Source organism: Canis aureus, chromosome 6 (genome assembly GCF_053574225.1).
Source record: "Canis aureus isolate CA01 chromosome 6, VMU_Caureus_v.1.0, whole genome shotgun sequence".
NCBI classification, from domain to species: Eukaryota; Metazoa; Chordata; class Mammalia; order Carnivora; family Canidae; genus Canis; species Canis aureus.
This window is the reverse complement of record NC_135616.1, coordinates 69,082,692-69,103,533: the sequence shown is the minus strand read 5'-3', so window position 1 is coordinate 69,103,533 and position 20,842 is coordinate 69,082,692. Positions and strand designations below refer to the sequence as shown.

Here is a 20,842-nt window from a genome sequence, read left to right as displayed (position 1 = left end):
AGGTGGAGCAAGACTGAAGTCTTGGTGGACCAAGCAAGACTGGTCCTTGATGATCTCTGGGTGTGGTTCCACTCTGTTCCCATCGACATGCGCAGCCCTCGGTACACCTGAGAAATGACGTGACACTGCGGGTTGCATTTGGGCGAATCAATCCCAGCTACCCTGCAAGAACAAGTAGTGTGGTGACCCAGTGAGGCGCACAGGGTTAGTGAAGAATGAAAGCGCATTCATTCTCAGCCCTCAAGTTTGGCTAAGAGCAGAGGCTGGCAAACTATGGCCTATGGGCCAGATCTGGCCCTCAGCCTGTTTTTTATGACTCCATGCTCAGAATGGTTTTATATTTTTAAAAAGTTGTAAACAAGAAGAAGAATGGGCAACAGAGACTGAATGTGGCCCACAAAGCCCGTGTGTTTACTATCTAGCCCTTTACAGAAAAAGTTTGCCAGCCTCTGGCTCAGATCGTTTCACCCTTTTGGAGAACATGAACTCTCTCCTCGTCCTGAGGTTCCTAAACTCCCTGTTTCTTTGGTGGAATAGCCTTGATCCAGGTCTTACCTGAATAGCCTACCAGCTGCATAATTCCAGTGGAGAGCTTCCAGTTTTTTTTTCAGATCCAAGAGTATTTGCAATGTATCCTGGGGGTAAAGAGATTAGGAAAGTATTAGATTTTCCCTTTTAATACCTTTTTTCTGGTTTTCTTTTTGTTTAATTTTATGTGTTCATTGTTTAAACTTGGAGTCACTCTTTGAAACACGTGCAGAGCTTTGGAGGGAAGGAAATTTTATTCCATCACCACAAATAACATGACAGTCGTTGTGTTTCCTGGCACGTATACAACCAAGACTTCCAAGCATGAGCAAATAAACTAGCCATTTTAATCATATTTGGTGAACCAAATTTCAGCCCCACAAAATAATTTTTAAGTTGTCACAGAGTGTATTATAATGACATTTGCCATTCTACTCCCGGCAAGCCAGTTAAGTACCTCCCTCTCTGGGGCTGTGGGAGAGATGGTTTTATTTATCTTGATATCGCTGCACAGAGTTACCAATGGAATGTTTATACAGTTTGGAAAGTATACACAAATTATTAACAGGAAGAGTAGATGTTAAGACATTCTTTTTTATTCACAGTCAAAACGCCCCATCCAAGGACAGTTCTTGATCATCACACGATGTTTCTATCAACACATATGTTACCAACCTCATTGAGGTGTAGGAATTTTGGATTTTCTAAATAGCCACTTTTAAAAGAGAAAGACTCCGTGCGGGTGAGGAAACAAAATACTCAGGGCGTGCCTCAGTCCTTCCTTCACTGTCCTTCACTTCACCCACACAACGGGTGACAGCCTGTAGCAGCCCCTCTCTGCCCACACTACGGACCAAAGTCCACTTCCTCTGATGCTTGTTCATGAAGTTCCACTGTCCATTCAGGGTAGATCCTTACCCTCCCTCTTTTGCAATTTCCACATGACTGTTCATTCTTTTTATTACACTTCCTCCACTAGGCCATTTCCACCATGTCCTATCTGGTTGTATAGACTGGTATGGCCCTGGAGGATGTCAGGCGGTTTCACTTGGAAGTTTTCCTGCCACAAGCCCAATGTATGTCCCTGCTGCAGCGACAGACGGAGAGACATGCTTCCCTTTTGCCACTTTTTCTAATTATCCCTGCAGCTCTTTCAGGCTGGCTGGGAGCAACCTGGGGGCCGTTGTGTGTGGGTCTCCCTCCCATTCTGTCCCCACCCCCACCCCTCGCACATTAACATGACATTGCGTGGTGTGCACAGAACGCGAGCAGCTTCCACCAGCTGAAACCTCTGATCCCAAACCCACTAGAGAGTTTGGCTTTTGGATTTTGGCAAGAAGGCCTGTTGCCCATCAGGTCAGCATGAATAAAGATTTCTTTCTTCCTTTCTTTTTTAAAGTCAAGCACCAACTGACACTGCCCCCAAAGCTCCTTTTCTCAAGACAATTTAACCCCTTCTCCCAAGTACATTTTTTTTTTCTGAATGCATGGGATTTTGTTTTATCCTTTTCCTGTGAGACAACCAAGAAATCTACTATACGTACAATCTGAAAGCCAAATCAATTCTAAGCCATCTTATCATTTTTAAAGTATGTTTATCCAGCTTTGCAGTAGGAACAAGCAGGCTGTTTGAAGGCCACATACTTTTCAAACCTTGGTTGCAACACGTTTGCCCCGTTTTGAAACTGTCTTTATCTAGCCGAGAAAACGAAAATCTATTTGACAAAGTGGCACTCTGGCCAGTTTATCTTGCAATATGGCTTTAGCTCACTGAGTGTATTGATTTGCTTAAATTAATGTTTACAGAATGCTACTGAATTTTGCTCAACAGAACATTGTTCTTTTGAAGGTTTGTAAAAAAAAAAATATATATATATATACATATATATATACACACAGACTGTTATTGCCATGTGTTCCCTTGCTTAGAGGAAACATGGGGGGGGGGTGGATTTGTTTTTGTTTTATTGTTTTTTTGTTTTTTTTTTTTAAGGACAGCCTTGAACTATAGCCACTTCCTATAAGCATTTACTCCTCACATATTTAAGTGGCAAAACATGTAACTAGGAAGTGAGCCCCACTCTTAGGCCTAAAACTGCATGGGCGTTATGCTGAGCCAGTCCTCTAGGGTGCCCAAACACTGAACGCCACTTGGAGCATCAGAGTAAAAAAGGCTTTAGTCCGAAGCCTGGTTGCTGCCACAACCAGAATCTTCCTCTGGTATAACCAGGCAGGCATTGGCAAGTGGCTTCGCAGCCAGTGCTCCCCAGATACTGCCAGGCCTTCCAAACATAGGTGTGAGCATCCTAATAAAATTTAAACGCCATGTAGCCGTTTAGTGGGAACTCTTAGGTATAATACCCCGTTCTTTGACTGTGGCACTCAGTGATTAATATACAAAACCTAATCTCTAGTGATCATTGTAAAACTGGCCTTCCCAAGGGAAGCACACATGGCGCTTCCTTCAGCTCCTGACAGAGATTCAAATCACAATCATGAAATGACTGAAATAAAACTTAGGAAACACAAAGCAACTTTCTCAACCTGTTGACTCAGCCAATAACATTGCTCAAGCAGACGTACTCAGAGCATCTCTCAAAATACTGCTTTGCACACACTTACTAGCCACAGTGAAATACTTCCCAGGAATCGGACTCTTCTTTAAAGGTTCAAAGCCTCCCCTTACATTTGGGTGGTATGTTACGCTTTCCAAAGCACATTCACGTTTGCTTTCCCACCGGGGACGTTGGGACACAATCCCACAATGCACTCCGTGCAGCATCCAGTGCCATGTCTTCTTTCTGGGCCAGTTAGTCCTGAGATGTACACACACAGTAAATGCATGCCTGGCTGCAAGGGAGACCCTCCATAACAGCATCTTATAACCATAGTTGATAACTCCAGGTTTCCTCCCCTGCCTGGCAGGAAAATTCAGTGAGAATGCACCGGTGGAAAGGGGCAGCAATATCATATCTGTTCTTGCCTTTTCATCTGATAATCTCTTTGAGGAGTTACTAAAGCATCTGAGTTTATCCATTTAAGTCCACTCTGTCTGCAGTGTAAGTCCCCAGCTTGTGCCACTGCCGTCAGGAGCTAGGTCTCTCCTTGATCAATATTTACTTAACAAACAGCGGGGATGGGAGAGTTTGTTTAGAGGAATCATGTGCACACCAGGGTGAATGAGTGCTGGGGAAAGTACTTCAACTTTGTCTCCTTCTCTAGGACCTCTCTGAGCATGTGCGTGTGTGCGTGTACACGAGCAGATGCCCTTTCTCTTCCTAGCTTCTCCAAAGACACTTAGAAGTCATCTAGAGAATGCCTCGCAATTTATGATCAGTGCGTTGTTTACCCTGTAAGAGAGAATTCATGATGCAAATTCGGTTTTGAAAGCCCCAGCCCAAAGTGCGACTCTCATGCTCCTGCACAGGTGAAACATTTTGGGAAGAGACTCTTGGGATGAACAAGATGCACGAGCATCTTCCTCTGACCCCTTTCAGAGAAGTGGGAGGGAAGAAAACGCAGATGGAAACGGTGAAAGCAATTTGACAAGGCAACTCTAACTATATATTTCTGAGGGCATTACATTCATTTTTGTTTTGTTTTTGGGTTTTTTGGTTTCTTTGAAAGCCCAAGGAGAAAAGCAACTCTCCGGATTTTCAAAGCTGCTTACCCAGTTTTTGAACTTAGATGTGTCTAACACTAATAGTAAATATGAACACCACGGCGTTTGAGTTTAGAGAGCACTCTTCTTTCAACATCACTGAAACAATTGCTTGAAGGCTCAAGTCAGTGTCTCCAATCCAGTTGACTTGGAGGCATCTGGGTCTAGTTCGAGGGGTTTTGTTTCTGTGTGGGTAGAGGCTGGGAGAGGCTGGGGGAGTTATTTATTTATTTGATTTTGTGAATTGGAGTTGTAAAGCCATCTGAAATATTCATGCAGAATTGTCTGAGAAGCCCGTTTCTGTTTTATTTACTGCACAGTAGAACAGCCACAGTGGATTAGTTCTACAATACCCGTAACAAAAGCCCAACAGCTGATGCATGTGATGTTAGGAGGTGACAAAACAGTTAAAGTATGCTGCTGGCTACAGGCAAGCAGTCAGCAGATGCAGACAAAAGGGTTTGTGACAAGAATAACTCTCTCTCCAAGGCGAGCAGTGAAGAGTATCCAAAATACCAGTACCCTTTTCTCCTTGACATTGTCTTCTTACAGTCAGCATTTTATTGTCCTTTTATAGTATTAAAAAAAAAAGTGGAGGAGGAAGAAGAAAGGAAACCCACACACAAACTAATTCACCAAAATAGTAGCCACGTTGTTACTTTTCCATCTCCTGTCTATACACAGGTCCCCTCTTACATTTCCCTGTCGAAGTAAGTTTGAAAAAACAATAGTTAAAGAGATGAACTGAATAGAGGATCTCCCTTGATAAGATTGAAACCTATTGATAACCTCGAAAAGCCATTTGAGCCTTTGGTTATTGGGGAGGGGCTGGGGAGACAGCTCTACGCCTGGTTTGTTTTCTGTCCATTTCAACAAAGATCATTTTGCTGATAAAATTAGGCCAGTGGACCAATTTTTAAAGGGGATTGAGGATGGAGAGGTATCCGTGGGAAACTGTGCAAGGGGCCAGGTTTAGGTCTCCTGCAAAAGGCCAAGGGATGAGCTTGTGGATATTTCAGAGGTGTGAAAAATCAGCTTCTCTGTCTCCAGAAAATAGGAGAGGCTGTCTTCTTTTTAACCTTTGTAATTCCCCTTCTATTCTCTGTGACATTCATTCAGCTGCCAAGAGCGTTTGGCAAGGTTTGGGCCAGCGAGCACACTTCCAGTGACCACTAACCTTGGTATGTCCTGACACTTATGATGAGTGTCTGCAGGACACAGAAGGCAGGCAGCCTGCTATGTCAGGCTTTTATTATGTACTGCAGAGGCTAGGGACAGTCAGTTTAATAAAACAAATCATCCTTGAAGGTAAAGCAACTGGGAAGAGGAGGAGGAAGACAGGGGAAAAATGTGTCTTTGCCACTCATTCTGAGGGGAAAAAAAAAAAAAAGAACCACAAAACAGCCGCACACCCAACACACCGTGAGTGTGCGTGCGTGCATGTGTATTCGTGTCCACGCGTGCGCGCACCCGCGCAACTCAGCCACAGCTGGAGCAGATTTGAAAACATCCTTCCGATTTCCCCATTTTATCAAAGCCCATAAGGCCCTTGCTTGCTCTGAGGAGACTCAAGTACAAAAGATTGTGATGAAATTGGTAGATGCTGATAGCCAGCCCCCTTCAAATTTATGAGTGCATTCAAGTACCTCATGGCAATTATATTCTCCTCCAAATATCAAGGCAAGGAGAGGCAAGACCATTTGGGGTGAGGTTCCTATATTGGGATGCCTTTTTATCAAGCAAAGTTTCCATTCTCCTCTCCTGAAGAACACTCGGCACAGCAGCTCCCACAATAGCTTCAGAGTTCCAGCCAGAGACTTTGGAAGCCTTTTGTTTTTTCCCTGTGGCATGTCCAAAGGCATGGCCTTCCCTCCCCCCTCCCAGCAGCCTGCATTGTCTTGCATTCCAGGGACTTGATTGACTGTTGCCACCTGATGCTGAGGAGATACTCTGGGGTTCATTCTGCAGATTGTTGGGTTCTATTAAAAGAAACCTAGATAAGGGATTACTTGTCACTAAGGGATTTTCTGCAGATGTTTATTAGTGATTGGAAATCCATTAGGTGTGAAGAGGTCCAGAAAAATATGGGCAACATCATTCTCATAAGCCTGAATTCTAAGACAGTCCCTCCCCCACAAAAAAAAAAATCAGAAAGGACTCCTCCACCCCTTACTCTGTTAAATGGAGTTGGGGAAAGTTTTAAAGCAGAAAGGTGAGGGTCTCTTTTCCCATGGGTGCTATTTCTACCTGTGGATGAATTCCTTGGCACTCTCTCAAAAGATCAGTTGCTACTCATCAGTTTACCTTTCTGGAGCCACCAAAAAAGATTAATTGCTCTAGCATTAGAGGATCTCATTATCAATTGCTCTAAACCAGCCCAATCTGTTGTGGGAAGTATTGCCTCAAAGTAAGCACTAAATTAGCAAACCATTTCATTTGTTCAAAAAGAATTCATCCCTTCTCAAACATAAACCAATAACCTAAATTTCCTCCTGGGAATCCTTTGTTCACATTGATTTTGAAGTTACCAGCTCTTCTGTGGTTTTTCTCAGACACAGATCCGTAGCTTGTCAAGGTTTTGATGCCCTATCTAAATAGAAATTACTGAAAATGCATTAAAAAGGAGTCAGCATGCTTTAATGCTTAGACACCTGGACATGTTATTTCTCATGAGTCTCTTGTTCTCATAATTCATTCATCTTGTAGAGTCTCGTAGTTTCTTATCTACAAAAATTGACTTTTGAGATCGATTCCAACTCTTCATATGCTATCTTTTGGGGGGGCATTATTTTAAAATTTCTTAAAAAAAAAAGTTTGAGGGAGAAGGTAGGTAGGACTCCAGAGCAGTATGGAGTAAAGCAGAAAACAAGTTCTCATTCTGAAAGACTAGGCAAGAGAACTTTTGTAGGTAATCATTGCGGGCAGGGGTGGTTTGCGAAATACACAGAATAGAAACTGTGGCTCTTTATCTAGAGAAGTCTTGTGGCAAGTTCATTGCTAGCTAGTTCTACAGCTAGCGAGAAGTAGGTGAAAATTAAACAACACAAGACACAAATACAAAAGATGGTGAAGGATGGCCCAAGATTACCACCAAAAGAAATGAATGTTTAAAACAAGATAAAACCCACTAAAAACCATTAACAGGCATGACAAATGGTAATAATAGGATGGGAACTGCAATAAAATAAAATAAAATAAAATAAAATAAAATAAAATAATAAAATAAAATAAAATAAAATAAAATAAAATAAAATAAAATAAAATATAAAATAAAAAAAGATGGGAGCTGCATAACCCACCACCCCCTCACCCCGAGAAGTTACTTTCATTTGCCCTCAGGCAAATCCTGGAACTCTGCTTCCCTCCCAACTCTAGAGCTGATGCCATCTCTCTCCTCTGAGGATCTCAGACAATACTCTGTTCCCTTTGGGCCCTGGTACTCCAGACCTCCTGTGGGGCCCTTTGGTGTGGAGGGGCTCCGTTCTTCTCTGACTTCCCCTGGAGCGGCCACCGTACCCTGTGCCCCACACAGCTCTCTGCCATGCCATGCTGCGTTCCCCAAGTGTTCAAGGAACATAGATCTTTGTCATGCCTTTGGTGCCAGTGACCAGGAAAACCACACTTCTTGAATTGTTTATTTTAATAAATGCCTATGATTATATTTCTGTAGCATTTGGCTAACAGCTCCCAAACCAAGTAGTTAGAGTGGGTAGTTGTACTGCCTTACTGTTCTCCAGCCAGATTCCCTCTCTCAATAATGCCCAGCTGATAAAATGTGAAGGATTATCTTTGAGGGAAGAGGGGAGAGTACTCAGAAAGCCTGCTTAATGACTCTTTATTTGGTGTGAGGTGAGTGGGAGAGCTAATCTCTCCAGGCTCCTCCTATCCCTCCTATCCTGTATCTGCAAGAGTTTTAGGGGAGAAATCACCAACCTTCTGCAGCAAATCTAGATGAATTCTCATCAGGGAATGGCCCCTGGGATGTGTGGGGAGGAGGTAGTGTCTGGATGATTTTGGGGAGCTATGTCCTGAGAAACTGGCCAGTTTCTCAGGACATGATATATATGTCTTTGGAAGGGACTTCTCAAATTTTTTGCTTTTTCTAGACTCTGATAGGCCCCAGATAGGGTCCCTTCTTTTTCTAGGAAATTTTTTTTTTAATTTTTTTTTTTAATTTTTATTTATTTATGATAGTCACAGAGAGAGAGAGAGAGAGAGAGGCAGAGACACAGGCAGAGGGAGAAGCAGGCTCCATGCACCGGGAGCCTGACGTGGGATTCGATCCCGGGTCTCCAGGATCACGCCCTGGGCCAAAGGCAGGCGCTAAACCACTGCGCCACCCAGGGATCCCTTTTTCTAGGAAATTACTAATTTTTTTTTTTTTACAAAAGACAAGTGACTTACTTACCATTGGAAGGAGTGAATTTCTTTGTCCAATTTTAAATATATAAAACAGAGATGCTTGGTGATCATTTTAGTTTTCTTTAATAGTTACTATCATTATAAAATGGTCCATTGCACAAATTGAGAAACGAAGGGGAGAAAGAGATCAAATCTGTTCGACGTGACCGTACCTCCTTTTTATTTGATAAAGTGGCATATGTGAACTGGGATGAAAATCTTTTCACCTCTTGTGTATGTGCAGACAGATCTATCTACACTTACAACTATAGTACATTTACTTCCTCATGTATCTGCACTTACTATAAAAATAAAACATTACTAATGCATACATACCCTACTAAAAGAAATCTACTGAGTGTCCATGTGTACTTGGAAAATTAAGAGTTCACAGAAGGGCTCTGCTAATCCTTTATCTTGGTGTGGGGAAAGAGAAGCCATGCTTTTTTACCTTTAGTAACTGACAAAGAATACTAAGTACATCAATGGCTACCCCTTTCCCTGGACAAGAGGTCAGACTATTAAATAAACAATTAAGAACACGCACACACACACCCATGCACATAATAGTTGCTGTGGAAGAAAAGGATAAGCAAATAGGGATTCTAAGAAGAATATTTGGAGGGGCGCCTGGGTGGCTCAATCGGTTGAGCATCCAACTCTTGATTTTGGCTCAGGTCGGGAACTCAGCCCCTCTGCTGAGCACAGAGTCTACATGTCCCCTCCTTCTGCCCCCCAACCCTCTTCCTCCAGCACGTGCATTCTGTCTCTTTCTCTCTTTCTCTAAAATGAATAAATTGATGGGGCACCTGGGTGGCTTAGTAGTTGAACATCTGCCTTCGGCTCAGGTCGTGATCCCTGGGTCCCCAGATGGAGTCCTGGATCCGGTTCCCTGCGGGAAGCCTGCTTCTCCCTCTGCCTATGTCTCGGTCTCTCTCTGCCTATGTCTTGGTGTCTCTCATGAATAAATAAATAAAATATTTTTAAAAAATAAATTAAATTCATTAATTAACTCTTTTTAAAAATAAAAAGAATATTTGGAGGATATTGGTCTTAGAATGTAAGGACTTTGAAAAATTCCCTTGATCTCTCTGAGCCCAAGTTTTCCCCACAGTAAAAAGGGGACAATGACACCTTATGGAGATGTTGGGAGAATTGAATGGCATGATTCATGTACATAACACAGCGCCTGACCCGTAATAAGCACGCCAGAAATGTTAGTTTTCATTGTTACCATCAGCTGCATGAATCACTCTTATGGAGCGATCCTAATCTCAAAGTAAAGTAATTTCCGAGGTAGAATTTTAGGACTCAGTACAGATTTGGTATTTTGGGACTCAGCATTCATTTCATTATCTTAGCCCTGTCTGTATGCAGGGTACTTCATGGTGCATATTACTCTCATATACAATTCAGCACTCAGGTCAACACTCTTCTGCTGCTCTGAGTAGGAAACAGATTTTAGGTTTTCTTCATTTACAGGGGTTTCGTTGATATCAAAGGCCAGTGATTTCTTATTCTATTTTTGGGAACATGCTTCGTCTTCATAATGGAAATCCAAAGAAAATAGGATTCAAATTCTGAAAGATTAGCCAGAGACTTGTCCCTGGAATACACCTGTTTGGTGAAGTGGGGAATCCCAACAGCGTGTCCCCTTTTCTTACCTGAATATTCAGAAGGGAATCCTGGTTTCTCCGTGTGTCTGCGTGTATCCTTTGCCCAAGGCCCTTTCTTTCTTTTTTTTTTTTTCCCCAAGGCCCTTTCTAAGACTTCACAAAGCTGTCCACCCTACATTACAATGCTACTATATATAACGACTTTACATAAGAGAAGAGAGGCCGGCCATTTTTAGCAAATGCAGGTGCCATGTAAGCCCCTTTCTGCAAGAAAGAACTTAGCTCAATTTCCTTTGAAGAACTGGAGACTTGAAACTGAAAACTTTATTAATGCCATTGTCTCCTTGTATCAGCAGGTTCCAGAGAGATTCCTGGAAGTTGCGCAGATCACATTACGAGAGTTTTTCAATGCCATTATCGCAGGCAAAGATGTTGATCCTTCCTGGAAGAAGGCCATATACAAGGTCATCTGCAAGCTGGATAGTGAAGTCCCTGAGATTTTCAAATCCCCGAACTGCCTACAAGAGCTGCTTCATGAGTAGAAATTTCAACAACTCTTTTCGAATGTATGAATAGTAGCAGTCCCCTTTGGATGTCCGAGTTGTACGTGTCTAGATTTTGATTTCATATATATGTGTATGGGAGGCATGGATATGTTATGAAATCAGCTGGTAGTTCCTCCTCATCATCTTTCACTCATTTTCTTTGGTTTTCCATTGCAAGGGGATGGTTCTTTTCCATCGGTCTTTAGTTTACTTTTGCCCGAGGCCCTTAACATTTGGAGACTTTCAAATAGGGTTAATTTTCAGGGAAAAAAAAAGAATGTTGACGTGTGTAAAATCTCTATTCACAAGGAAAGGCATTTTAAAGATGCTTCTGCTTGATTGATGGTTTATCACAAATGGCAGTTGGCAGAGGGAGACCCGGGACACAGCACCACTCCACAGACGGTGGTGTGTTTCTCGTTTTTACTGCTAAGAAGGCCAGAAAACTCAATGAAACCACTACGTAAACTTAAATAATTTTGTTTGGTTGGAACTCCATTAAGTCGCTTTTTATTACATGTTTAAAAATAATGTCAGTGGCAGATGAACGGCTCACTTTTCACAAGTTACCCCCAAAAGGCCAGATTTCAAATAGAAAAATAGTCACTGTCAAGCCTTTCCGTAAGAGAAATGGCAGGTAGCCCAAACTAGTACCAGTTTCTTACGGAGGCAGAGCAATTCTACACAAAACTGACTCTTTATCAAGATGAGGCGGGAAACTCATACCTGATCTTCAAATTACCTCTCTAAATTTTACAATTGGTTCTTCATAATGAGTGAGTACATGTCATTTTTCATAGAGAAAAACCCCTATGGCATAATTTTCTATTATCTTACGTCAGATATTAAAAAGGCACATACGTTTCCAATGTACTCTTTGCTCAACTTTGTTTATGTGCTTCAAAGAGTTATGATGTCTGTTTAATATTTAACACTTTTTTCCAAAAACACTATTTTCTGAATACCTTTCTCTAGTAAGGAATAAAGGACATCCCAAGTTGACCATAGAACTCCTGCCTACATTAGACTCTTGTTGACAGCTGCTAGCTGACTTGGTCTTCACCTCCGAAGAGGAGCACATGTAAGAATGACCTATTTTCGTATACGATTCCACACTACCCGGATGGATATTCAAAGTGGTGACAGTCTAATGAAGTGTTTCTTCATTTTAGGTACAGCATTTTAAAGCAACTGATAAAGTCTCTTCGAATTCAGAAGCTAGTACTGACCAAAATGTGTGAACAGTGTAGAGACAGCATAGGAGAGGTTGGGGTTAACCCAAAAGATACAATTTCAGCACACATAAGAAAGCTAGCTGCTATTTTATGCTTTCTTCAATGGTTCTCCTCTTCTTCCTTTTTTCTCTTTTTCCAGTTTTTCAAAGGTGTACAGTGTCCCATACTTGCTTTTAAAAAGTCATATGGCATTCACGCTTGTTTTCTCAGATGGGTTTTGTGTGCAGATGCAGTAAGAATTCCTTGTTCATTCTAATAGGCTTTTCCAGACCCCCCCCCCTCCCCTTAGGTCATTTGATACACACTTAAAGTGACACAGGAACAAACCTGGTATTTAGATTATATTGAACACAAATACCATTTTTCCTTAATTTTCATAAAAGTTACATTTGACTCTGGAGAATGCAGGTTGACCCATGTGACTACTAGCTGACCCAATCGCGGTAATTTAACATCGTTTATAAATTCTGCTGATGGACAGGAATGTATGGAGGCAATTATTGTCAGCACAAAGCCTTAAAACCTGCTGACTTTAAATTAAACGGCACAGTCCTATGATGCCCTGCATCATTCGGGAGGCTCACAGACTCTCACAGTGTGGACAGAGGGCAGCGAAGCAGGCTTGAACACTACCGGCTTCTCTCCGCACCCACAAGCCAAATGCATTGTCCAGCTCGTGCTCCCCTACGTAGCACGCACAGAGCCAGCAGATCCAATTTGTTCTCATTCTGGCTTGCTTGAGGGAGAAAAAAAAAAGAAAAACATGTTCAGGTAATCATGACATTGAAATAAAAAAAAAAAAAACCCAATCAGCACAAAGTAGGGAAGCAATCTCAACTTGTGGTCACACTCTTTTGCCTTGCTTCATGGGAAAGAGTATGAATTCATTGTTCACATCATTATGCAAGTGGGTCTTTGCTGTTCCAAGTAATTCACATCAACATTATGTTGCCATTGGCAAGGTAAAAGGCAAGACCGGAGTGTATTCACCTGTACGCAGACAGACTGCTAGTATCTTCTGATCTGGGGCACATTCGGTATTGATTCCAGACTCATTTGGATCTTTAGTATTATTTTACCCTGCCTTTCGAATTTAAGTAGACAAATTAAGCAAAAGTGTGTGTCACCACCCATGTTGATGTGCTTATCTGTGATCATATCCACTCAAGGTTCACTGAGGCATAGAAATTATTTCGAGTAGAACTTGCATGAGGATAAACTCACCTCTTTGTTCTGAAAATAGAACGCAATCACTTCTGCGTGTAGGTGGTTTTTCCCCTTTTACGATCACAAAAATCTTGTGCCTGCCAGTGCATTGGAAAGTGACAAAAGTCTGTCTCTCAAAACTCCTACTTAACAATTTTGGGTTTGGTTTGGCTTGGTTTGGTTTGTTTTTTATTTTATTTTATTTTTTACTTTTTTTTTAATCACCATCTTTCAAATCTCAGCTCAACTCTCACCAAGTGAAAATTGGCTGCCTGGGAGAAAGTTAACTTTCTAGGAAGGTGGGAGGGAGGATGAGGGACAGTTTACATAGGAAAAAGGAAGTCTAAAGTGCATGTTGAAATACCACATTACCACTTATTTTCTGCTAACCCTAAATTATTTTTGCATATACACTTGAGGTGATAGTCTGTGCCTAGACCTAAAATGCACCAGCGGGGGGATTTTTAAAAATCCTTCAAAATACCAGTTTTTTCCCACAAGTACAATTGTTCTTGTGCCTTCTGTGGCTTTCGATTTCATCTTTTTGACTTTATTTCCAATTACTACAGCTGCAATAAACACTAGATTTTTTTTCTGGCTGTTTGACATAACGTTGATAGCTATGCATATTTTGTGTCTTTTTAAAAACAAAGCGGGAGAATACGTTTTTGAAGAAGAGAATTTTTAGAACAGTTTGATACCGCAAATTATTTTTTCTTCAATTGTTTGAGCAGCATTCGAGTTTTGAAAATTCTTGTAGAAGCCAATTTTTTGTAACTGTGGTGCAAATCTTGTGTTTTCTTAGCCTAATGAAAAGTAGTATAGAAGCAATATTTCATACCATGTGCTATATATGTGTGTGCGGGTGTGTGAACGTAAAGACACATACACACATATACACACATGTAAAAATATACATATATATATGCGTGTGAAGTGGAAAGCTTACCTTTTCCTATCTAGATTTAAGGACCTATTTTAGACATTTGTTATGTTTTGTGAAAAGAATGTTCTATTTGCAACAACAAAACATTTAATTCTTACTGTATCTCTGGCTGTTTAATGAGGACGTTTCGCATTAAATGGTAAAACAACGTGGAAGATGGTAGAATGTAGTAATTATTTAAGAAAATGTTCACCCACATGTTCCTGAAGTTTGCTTTGTGCCTCCGAGTATTATTTAATTCAAGTGTTTTATGTTTGCAGAATCTTTGTTGCTGTGCTAGGGAAGTGGGTGGATATCATTTTTAAAAATGTTAAAAACAACAAAAAAAAAAGCAAAACAAAAACACTAAAGCAAGAGGGGAACTTTTATAAAGCAATGTAAATATTTAACCTCATGGCTGTTGTTACGTAAGACATGAGATTTTAATAAATAACTACATTCTCACAACATCTGTTGAATTTATTAGGAACACTACAGTGACTGTATAGACAGTTGAAAGCATTCTTGAAAATCCTGCTCTCTACTTTTAAAAGATAACAGTCTCTTTCATCAGATGTCAAGGGCAAGGGTAATGCAGTTTCTGTAAATTTAGGAAATTTCTTTTCTATGTACATGAAAACACTTAGTAAGAAACCCCCACCACCACATACATGTACACACACACATACACACACACACACACACACACACATATACAGGTTAATACTAAGTCATAAAGCTAAAGATTTGGGGGCTTCAAAAAAATAGGATGTCCCTCAGAAGCAATCATAAATTCATCAAAGAGAAAGTGGTTTACAGATTCCCTGAAAGCAGTGTACATGTGAGGACAGAGCAAAATCTCTTTGCCATGTATATTATAGAATATTCATCCGTGTGAATAGTACAAATGTTTCCTTCTGGTACAAACTCTGTGTTTGCAAATTGCAAGAAGCATTGTTTTCAAAAAGCTCCCCTTAAAAGAATGTAACTGGTTTATATGAGTAAGCGGTTACTGCATTGCACTTAAATGTTCTGTTGAAGGAAATGCAGTTTTGTTTTCTGTAGATCCGTTGGTTGTAAACCATCTATAAAACTAAAGCTAAAATGTTCATATTCAGAGCTGGGATCAAAACTGGTATTTAACCTTTGCATCTTCTTATAATTATCCTTCTAAGAATATAACAGGATCTGGAAGCGTCTGGACTTTGAGTCTTTCAACTGAGCCCTCTCTCAAATCTGACACCCTCTAAAATGCACAGACAGAAGCAGAAAAGGCAAACAGACTGGCCCTCTTTTGTGAAAATGTATTCATTCTGTGTTTTAGAATTATTCTAATCCTCCACGTGGGGGGGAAAAGCATTTTCAAATTGTATATTACCACTTCAAAATTAGAATTAGAAAAACAAATTGTATTTGGGGTTGGTCTCAGCGCTACCTACAAGAATCAAAGGTCATGGCTTCTCCCAATGTTGTCCCAGCCATTTTTCATATGTATATAGTATAAACCGTGACAAAACACTGCCTTTATATTATTTAGCAATATGTTGTAAATAGCATTATTAAGCTCTTTTTTTGTAATAAAGACCCTTTGATTTGAATATAGTACAATAACTGAACTGATAAAGTCAATTTTTGATTTTTTTTTTAGCTAGAGGCAATTTCAATTGTGGATTTTTGTTGTTGTCTATTGTTCTGAAGACTTTGCATAATTTATTGGTTTAATTTATCCTAATTTATTTGATGAAGGTGTACAATTTTGTATTACCAAGGATGTACTGTAATATTAATTGATATGATAAAAAAAATGAGACTCCCTGTCCATATTAAAAAGAAAATAAAAAAGGTGCAGTAGACAATTGATTTTAAAATAAAAGTACAAAAATTTAGTTTGGCAGCTACTAAATTTTAAAACAGAAAAAAAGTTGTTGGGGGGTGGGTGGGTAGGGGGTTTTACTTTGTGTGTTTTAAGCTTTTGTATACTCTCCAAACTTTTACCTTTTGCTTTGTACCACTTAAAGGATACAGTAGTCCAATTGCCTTGTGTGCCTTCCATCTTCTCTTAAACTGAATGTATGTGCAGTATATATGCAAGCTTGTGCAAAATAAAATATACATTACAAGCTCAGTGCCGTTTGATTTTATTAAAAAAAATGAAACATTTAACTTTTGGGTCCAAGTCCCATTTTAGGACAACAGGCAAGGTGTGACCAATATCCATTATAGAGCTTTGCTTTCATTAAAATGTTTAATTACACAAGTCTAACATAAATGCATGCAACTCCTAGGAATGATCTTTTTTTCTTCAGACAGTTGTAGTAATTGGTTAGATTTCTCTTTAAAACCTTTTCTCCCCGAGCAGCCCCCAGTGGCTCAGTGGTTTAGCTCAGCCTTCAGCCCAGGCATGATCCTGGAGACCCGGGATCGAGTCCCACGTCGGGCTCCCTGCATGGAGCCTGCTCCTCCCTCAGCTTGTGTCTCTGCCTCTCTCTCTCTCTCTCTCTCTCTGTATGTATGTGTCTCTCATGAATAAATAAATAAAATTTAAAAAAAAACACCTCTTCTACCCGATTGAACTTTATTTAGCCATCAAAATTTTAAAATGATAAAAGCTTTGGCTCAAAACAATATTGTGAGCTACATTTAATTCAACAATTGCAAATGTCTAACGATTCTAAGAGCAAGGAGAGATGTTCCCAAAAGTCAAGGAGTGGCAAATAGGTCACTTGAAATATGGGGAGGGGGAGCTCGTATTGTTTCTACTCTGGTTGGACTTGGAACTAAGTACTAATGTAAATTTCCCAAAACTTTTCTAGAATGTTCCTTTAAACATGACTGGCAGCATGTGTGATACTGAGACCACTGTTCCTGTGGCTTTTGAAAATTTCCTTTATCTCTTTCACGTTGGTTTAAAATCCTGTCTTCTTTATCCTTGAATTAGGAGCAGAAAGAATTTTTTTTAAGGATTTATTTATTTATTTGAGGGAGAGAGAGAGAGAGACCACGCACACGCACATAGGAGCAGAGGGGAGAGGCAGAGGGAGAAGAAGCAGCAGACTTCCCACTGAGCAGGGAGCCTGATAATGGGATTCCATCCCAGGACCCTGAGATCATGATAAGCTGAGGGCTGAGATACCCAGGTGCCCCAGAAGCAGGAATAATTAGCAAAAATCTTTTACCTACTTGAAATTAACTCTGTTATACATCACAGCTGCACCTCCCTTTCTGCCTTCCATATTACTGTAGACTGAGTCTTCTTAATCTCAGATTTCTTTTGCTTTCACCTGAGATGAAATGATATCTTGACCCTGTTCATGCAAAGATGCTTAGAATCAATGCAATAACAAAACTATTAAATAATAACAGTATTTTTCCATTTAAAGTTATTTTTGTATCAATGGCACAAATTTAAATTCCAGTCCTCCTAACTTAATTGGGCAAAAGAGCGTGCGTCTCTCTATGCCAAAATATTTATTCTCTGATTGGAGGAAACAAAGACACTTTGCAGATGAGTTTTAAATAAATACAAGAAGATAGAAGAGTCATTATACTACTTCAAATGCCTTCCTCCTTCCAAAAGCAGGTGGAAGAGGAAGAGTGTCTTTGTTTACAAATTATTAAATACATTAGTTTATTTAATAAATAAATTATTATAAATTTATTATTATAAATAATAAATTAAATAAACTATTAATTTATTTAATAAATAATTTATTAAATATAACAAATATAGGTTTATTATTATTATTGAAAATATAGCACCAAATTGTTTATTTTGTGACTTTAAATTATCCAGTGGTGTTGGTCTAGAACAATATGTACTGCTGTTCTCAACAGTGATCTGACCCCTGATCACAGGCCTTGTTCCACAGATGTCCCCATGTCTGCCAGTACTCCTGCTATTCTTGAAAGTATAAGCACTACAAGCTAATAATAAAGGAAATGTTGGGTTTATTCATTGTGATCGCCATTTATCATCATAAATAATTTACAAGTTTTTCCTAAAGACTAACAGCTAAGAAGCACCCCATTTCCACAATTAATTTACTAACACATGCTAAGTTAACGAATAGATGCCCTTGAATAAAAGTCACAGGAAAACATCAAATACTTGCCACATATTGCCTAGTCCTGGTATCTACGAATACTTCTGTATTTTAAAAGGCATATCAGAGAGGGTGACAAAACATGAAAGACTCCTAACTTTGGAAAACAAACAAGGGGTAGTGGAAGGGGAGGTGGGCAGGGGGATGGGGTCACTGGGTGATGGGCACTGAAGGGGGCACTTGATGGGATGAGCACTGGGTGTTATGCTATATGTTGGCAAATTGAACTCCAATAAAAAAAAGAATATACAAAAAAAAAAAAGAATTCTGTCCTGAAATGAGAAATAAAAGTCATAAAATACAGGGGACATATATAGAAAGGAAAAGAACTAATACAGTTTTAAAAACTGGTTGGTATGACTAATGACATTTTGTCTAAACAAAATTGTGAAAGATTGCTAGAGAAATAAATGTGCTATACCCCCTTCCCCTCACCAATATAGCCCTTTGGAGGGTCAAGACACTGGTGTCAGATCTTGAAGGGTAACTTCTTTTACTAAAGGAAAAATAACCAAGAGAGCACTACTTTGGGTGCCAGAAGACTTTCCTTTAACCAGCTCATTTCTAAACATCTTTTCTACCCAAGGAAACCTAGGCAAGACACTTAACCGCTCTAAGTGCCCAGAAGAAGCCAAAGGAGGCTAAAGGATTCTTAGGATCAGTGGAGCCACCCTGTTGACTTTCTCTGACAGATTCCTATGTGAAAAAAAAATTGTTGAAACATTTTTGCTTCTTCTTAGAGAATTGAAGATGCAGGACAAGGCAAGGGCAAAATTCTAAAGTTGGCCAAGTGTGACTTTGGATCCTCTTTGTTCATGATCCATTCTGCCTCTTGCTGCCCCAGCCTCCCTCTGTCCATGGAGAGGAGACATCTAGTCAAGTTAACAAGTGGTCCCTGACTTGGTGTGTTTCTCTTCCAGTGGTATATGCACAAAAAGATACATAGTGCACAGGAATACATATTACATTTTCATATTAGGTCCAAGGTCACCTGAATGTGAGTGATTAGGGACTAGAGGCCTCCCCCAGAAAACATAAAGCCAGGTCTTTCGGGTGGTGTCACTCGTGGCTACACCTTGCCTAGATGCAGTACTGTCTGTCAAGGCAGCTCTGTCTCTCAGGCTTCTGTCACTCCCTTTCCAGGACTTGTTTCCTGCTTGCAGTCATAGAGTCCTTCCAAATATCCCCAGAGTTGTTCGTAAGAACTCCCAGAAGGAGGGACCCTTCTCCCGTGGATCTTGGAGATTTTCCTGGTAGAGTTAAATGATTAGCACTCAAGATATTTTAGAGATAATCAAATTCAGTGGCTTTTATGCCCCAGATCTCTAAGGCAATATGATCTTCTCTCAAAAGCTACCAGATTGAGACCTCTTTTAACTGGAGGAGCTGCTTCTTCATACTAAGGTACGATAAAATGTTCATTGAAAAATAAAAGTTCTCTGCTTAAAATAACAATGATCTCGTCAGGTCTGATGGAGCAGATCCCTAAGCGTAAATATGAATAGTAAGTAATGAGTTAAGTTCTGCTGAACCTTTATCTAAAGAAAGCAGTTTTCAGGGCACCTGGGTGGCCCAGTTGGTTAAGCGTCTGCCTTCAGCTCAGGTCATGATCCTGGGATCCTGAGACGGAGCCCTGTGTCCGGCTCCCTGCTCAGTGAGGAGCCTGCTTCTCCCTCTGCCCCTACCCCTGCACGTGTTCTCTCTTTCTCTTCCTCTCTCTCTCTCTCTCTCTCTCTCAAATAAATAGATCAAAAAATCTTTAAAGAAAATAAAGAAAGCAGTTTTCTGCTAACCAACAACACAGGACTCATTGAGTAGAACAAGAGATCTTTAAGGATGAATGTAAAAATTAAATAACAGCCTCTATGAGTTCTGTCAAACCTTTGAAAAAGAAAGAGAGATCATTCTTACAACATAAAAAGAGCACAGAACCTGGTACATGGGTTTGTGCCGAATCACTATTCGTTTCCTTTCTTCTCCTGCAGTGGATGGCTTTTGTCAGCCTGCCATGTTGTTTTAAGTTGTGATTGAAGAATTATGCCCAGACCCATTGCAAGTTCCCAGGACATTCAAATTTTGAAGAATACAGAAGTTCTTCAGGAACTGAAAGCTTCTCTCTCACACTTACCATTTCCCCAGGCCTTTGCCCTCAGCCTCAGGCCTAGAGTTGTTGTAGCCACACCTCCAGCCAGCCATGCTTGGGTAAGCCCCAGAATAGGAGTGAAGCAGCTTAGAAAGATTAAAGTGCCACAACAGCCTGAAACAGAATCACTCAGGCTGCCTCTACCCTGGCAAAGGGGAGGGTATTATTTGCAAAGCCCCCTGCTGAGTAGTCCAGGTGCTAGCTAGACAGGCTCAGGAGATAGTTTGGCAGCCACCCTGGAAAAAATGCCTGTGTCTCTGCAAATAAATCTGCCGGTGGAGAAAGCACTGGGTTTTCCCCATTGCTTGTGCAAATAGTACTCTGTGCTTTGCTGGTATTGGAAATTCCTTGGTGTGAGTAGCTCTAGACCATCAAAATTGGGGCTATGGATTTCTTGTCATTGTTGTTACCCTTGACCTGTTGGGAAATAGTTCCAAAAATCAATGGTCCTATTTCCAATTATTCACAAGTGGAAAATA

The 20,842-nt window shown here is 40.3% G+C and overlaps 1 protein-coding gene across 5 annotated transcripts in view; it reads left to right on the top strand.

Moving 5' to 3' along the window:
* Positions 1 to 16,242, top strand: part of PROX1 (prospero homeobox 1) — a 53,425-nt gene extending 37,183 nt beyond the window's left edge. For 4 of the 5 annotated variants that reach the window (XM_077902134.1, XM_077902135.1, XM_077902136.1 and 1 more), the window contains one exon: positions 10,560 to 16,242. In XM_077902134.1, coding sequence (XP_077758260.1) covers positions 10,560 to 10,748 — 189 coding nt within the window. In that variant the 3' untranslated portion in view covers positions 10,749 to 16,242. The remainder of the gene's footprint in view (positions 1 to 10,559) is intronic. The other variant, XM_077902139.1, reaches the window with a different exon arrangement.
* The last annotated feature ends 4,600 nt before the right edge of the window (positions 16,243 to 20,842 follow it).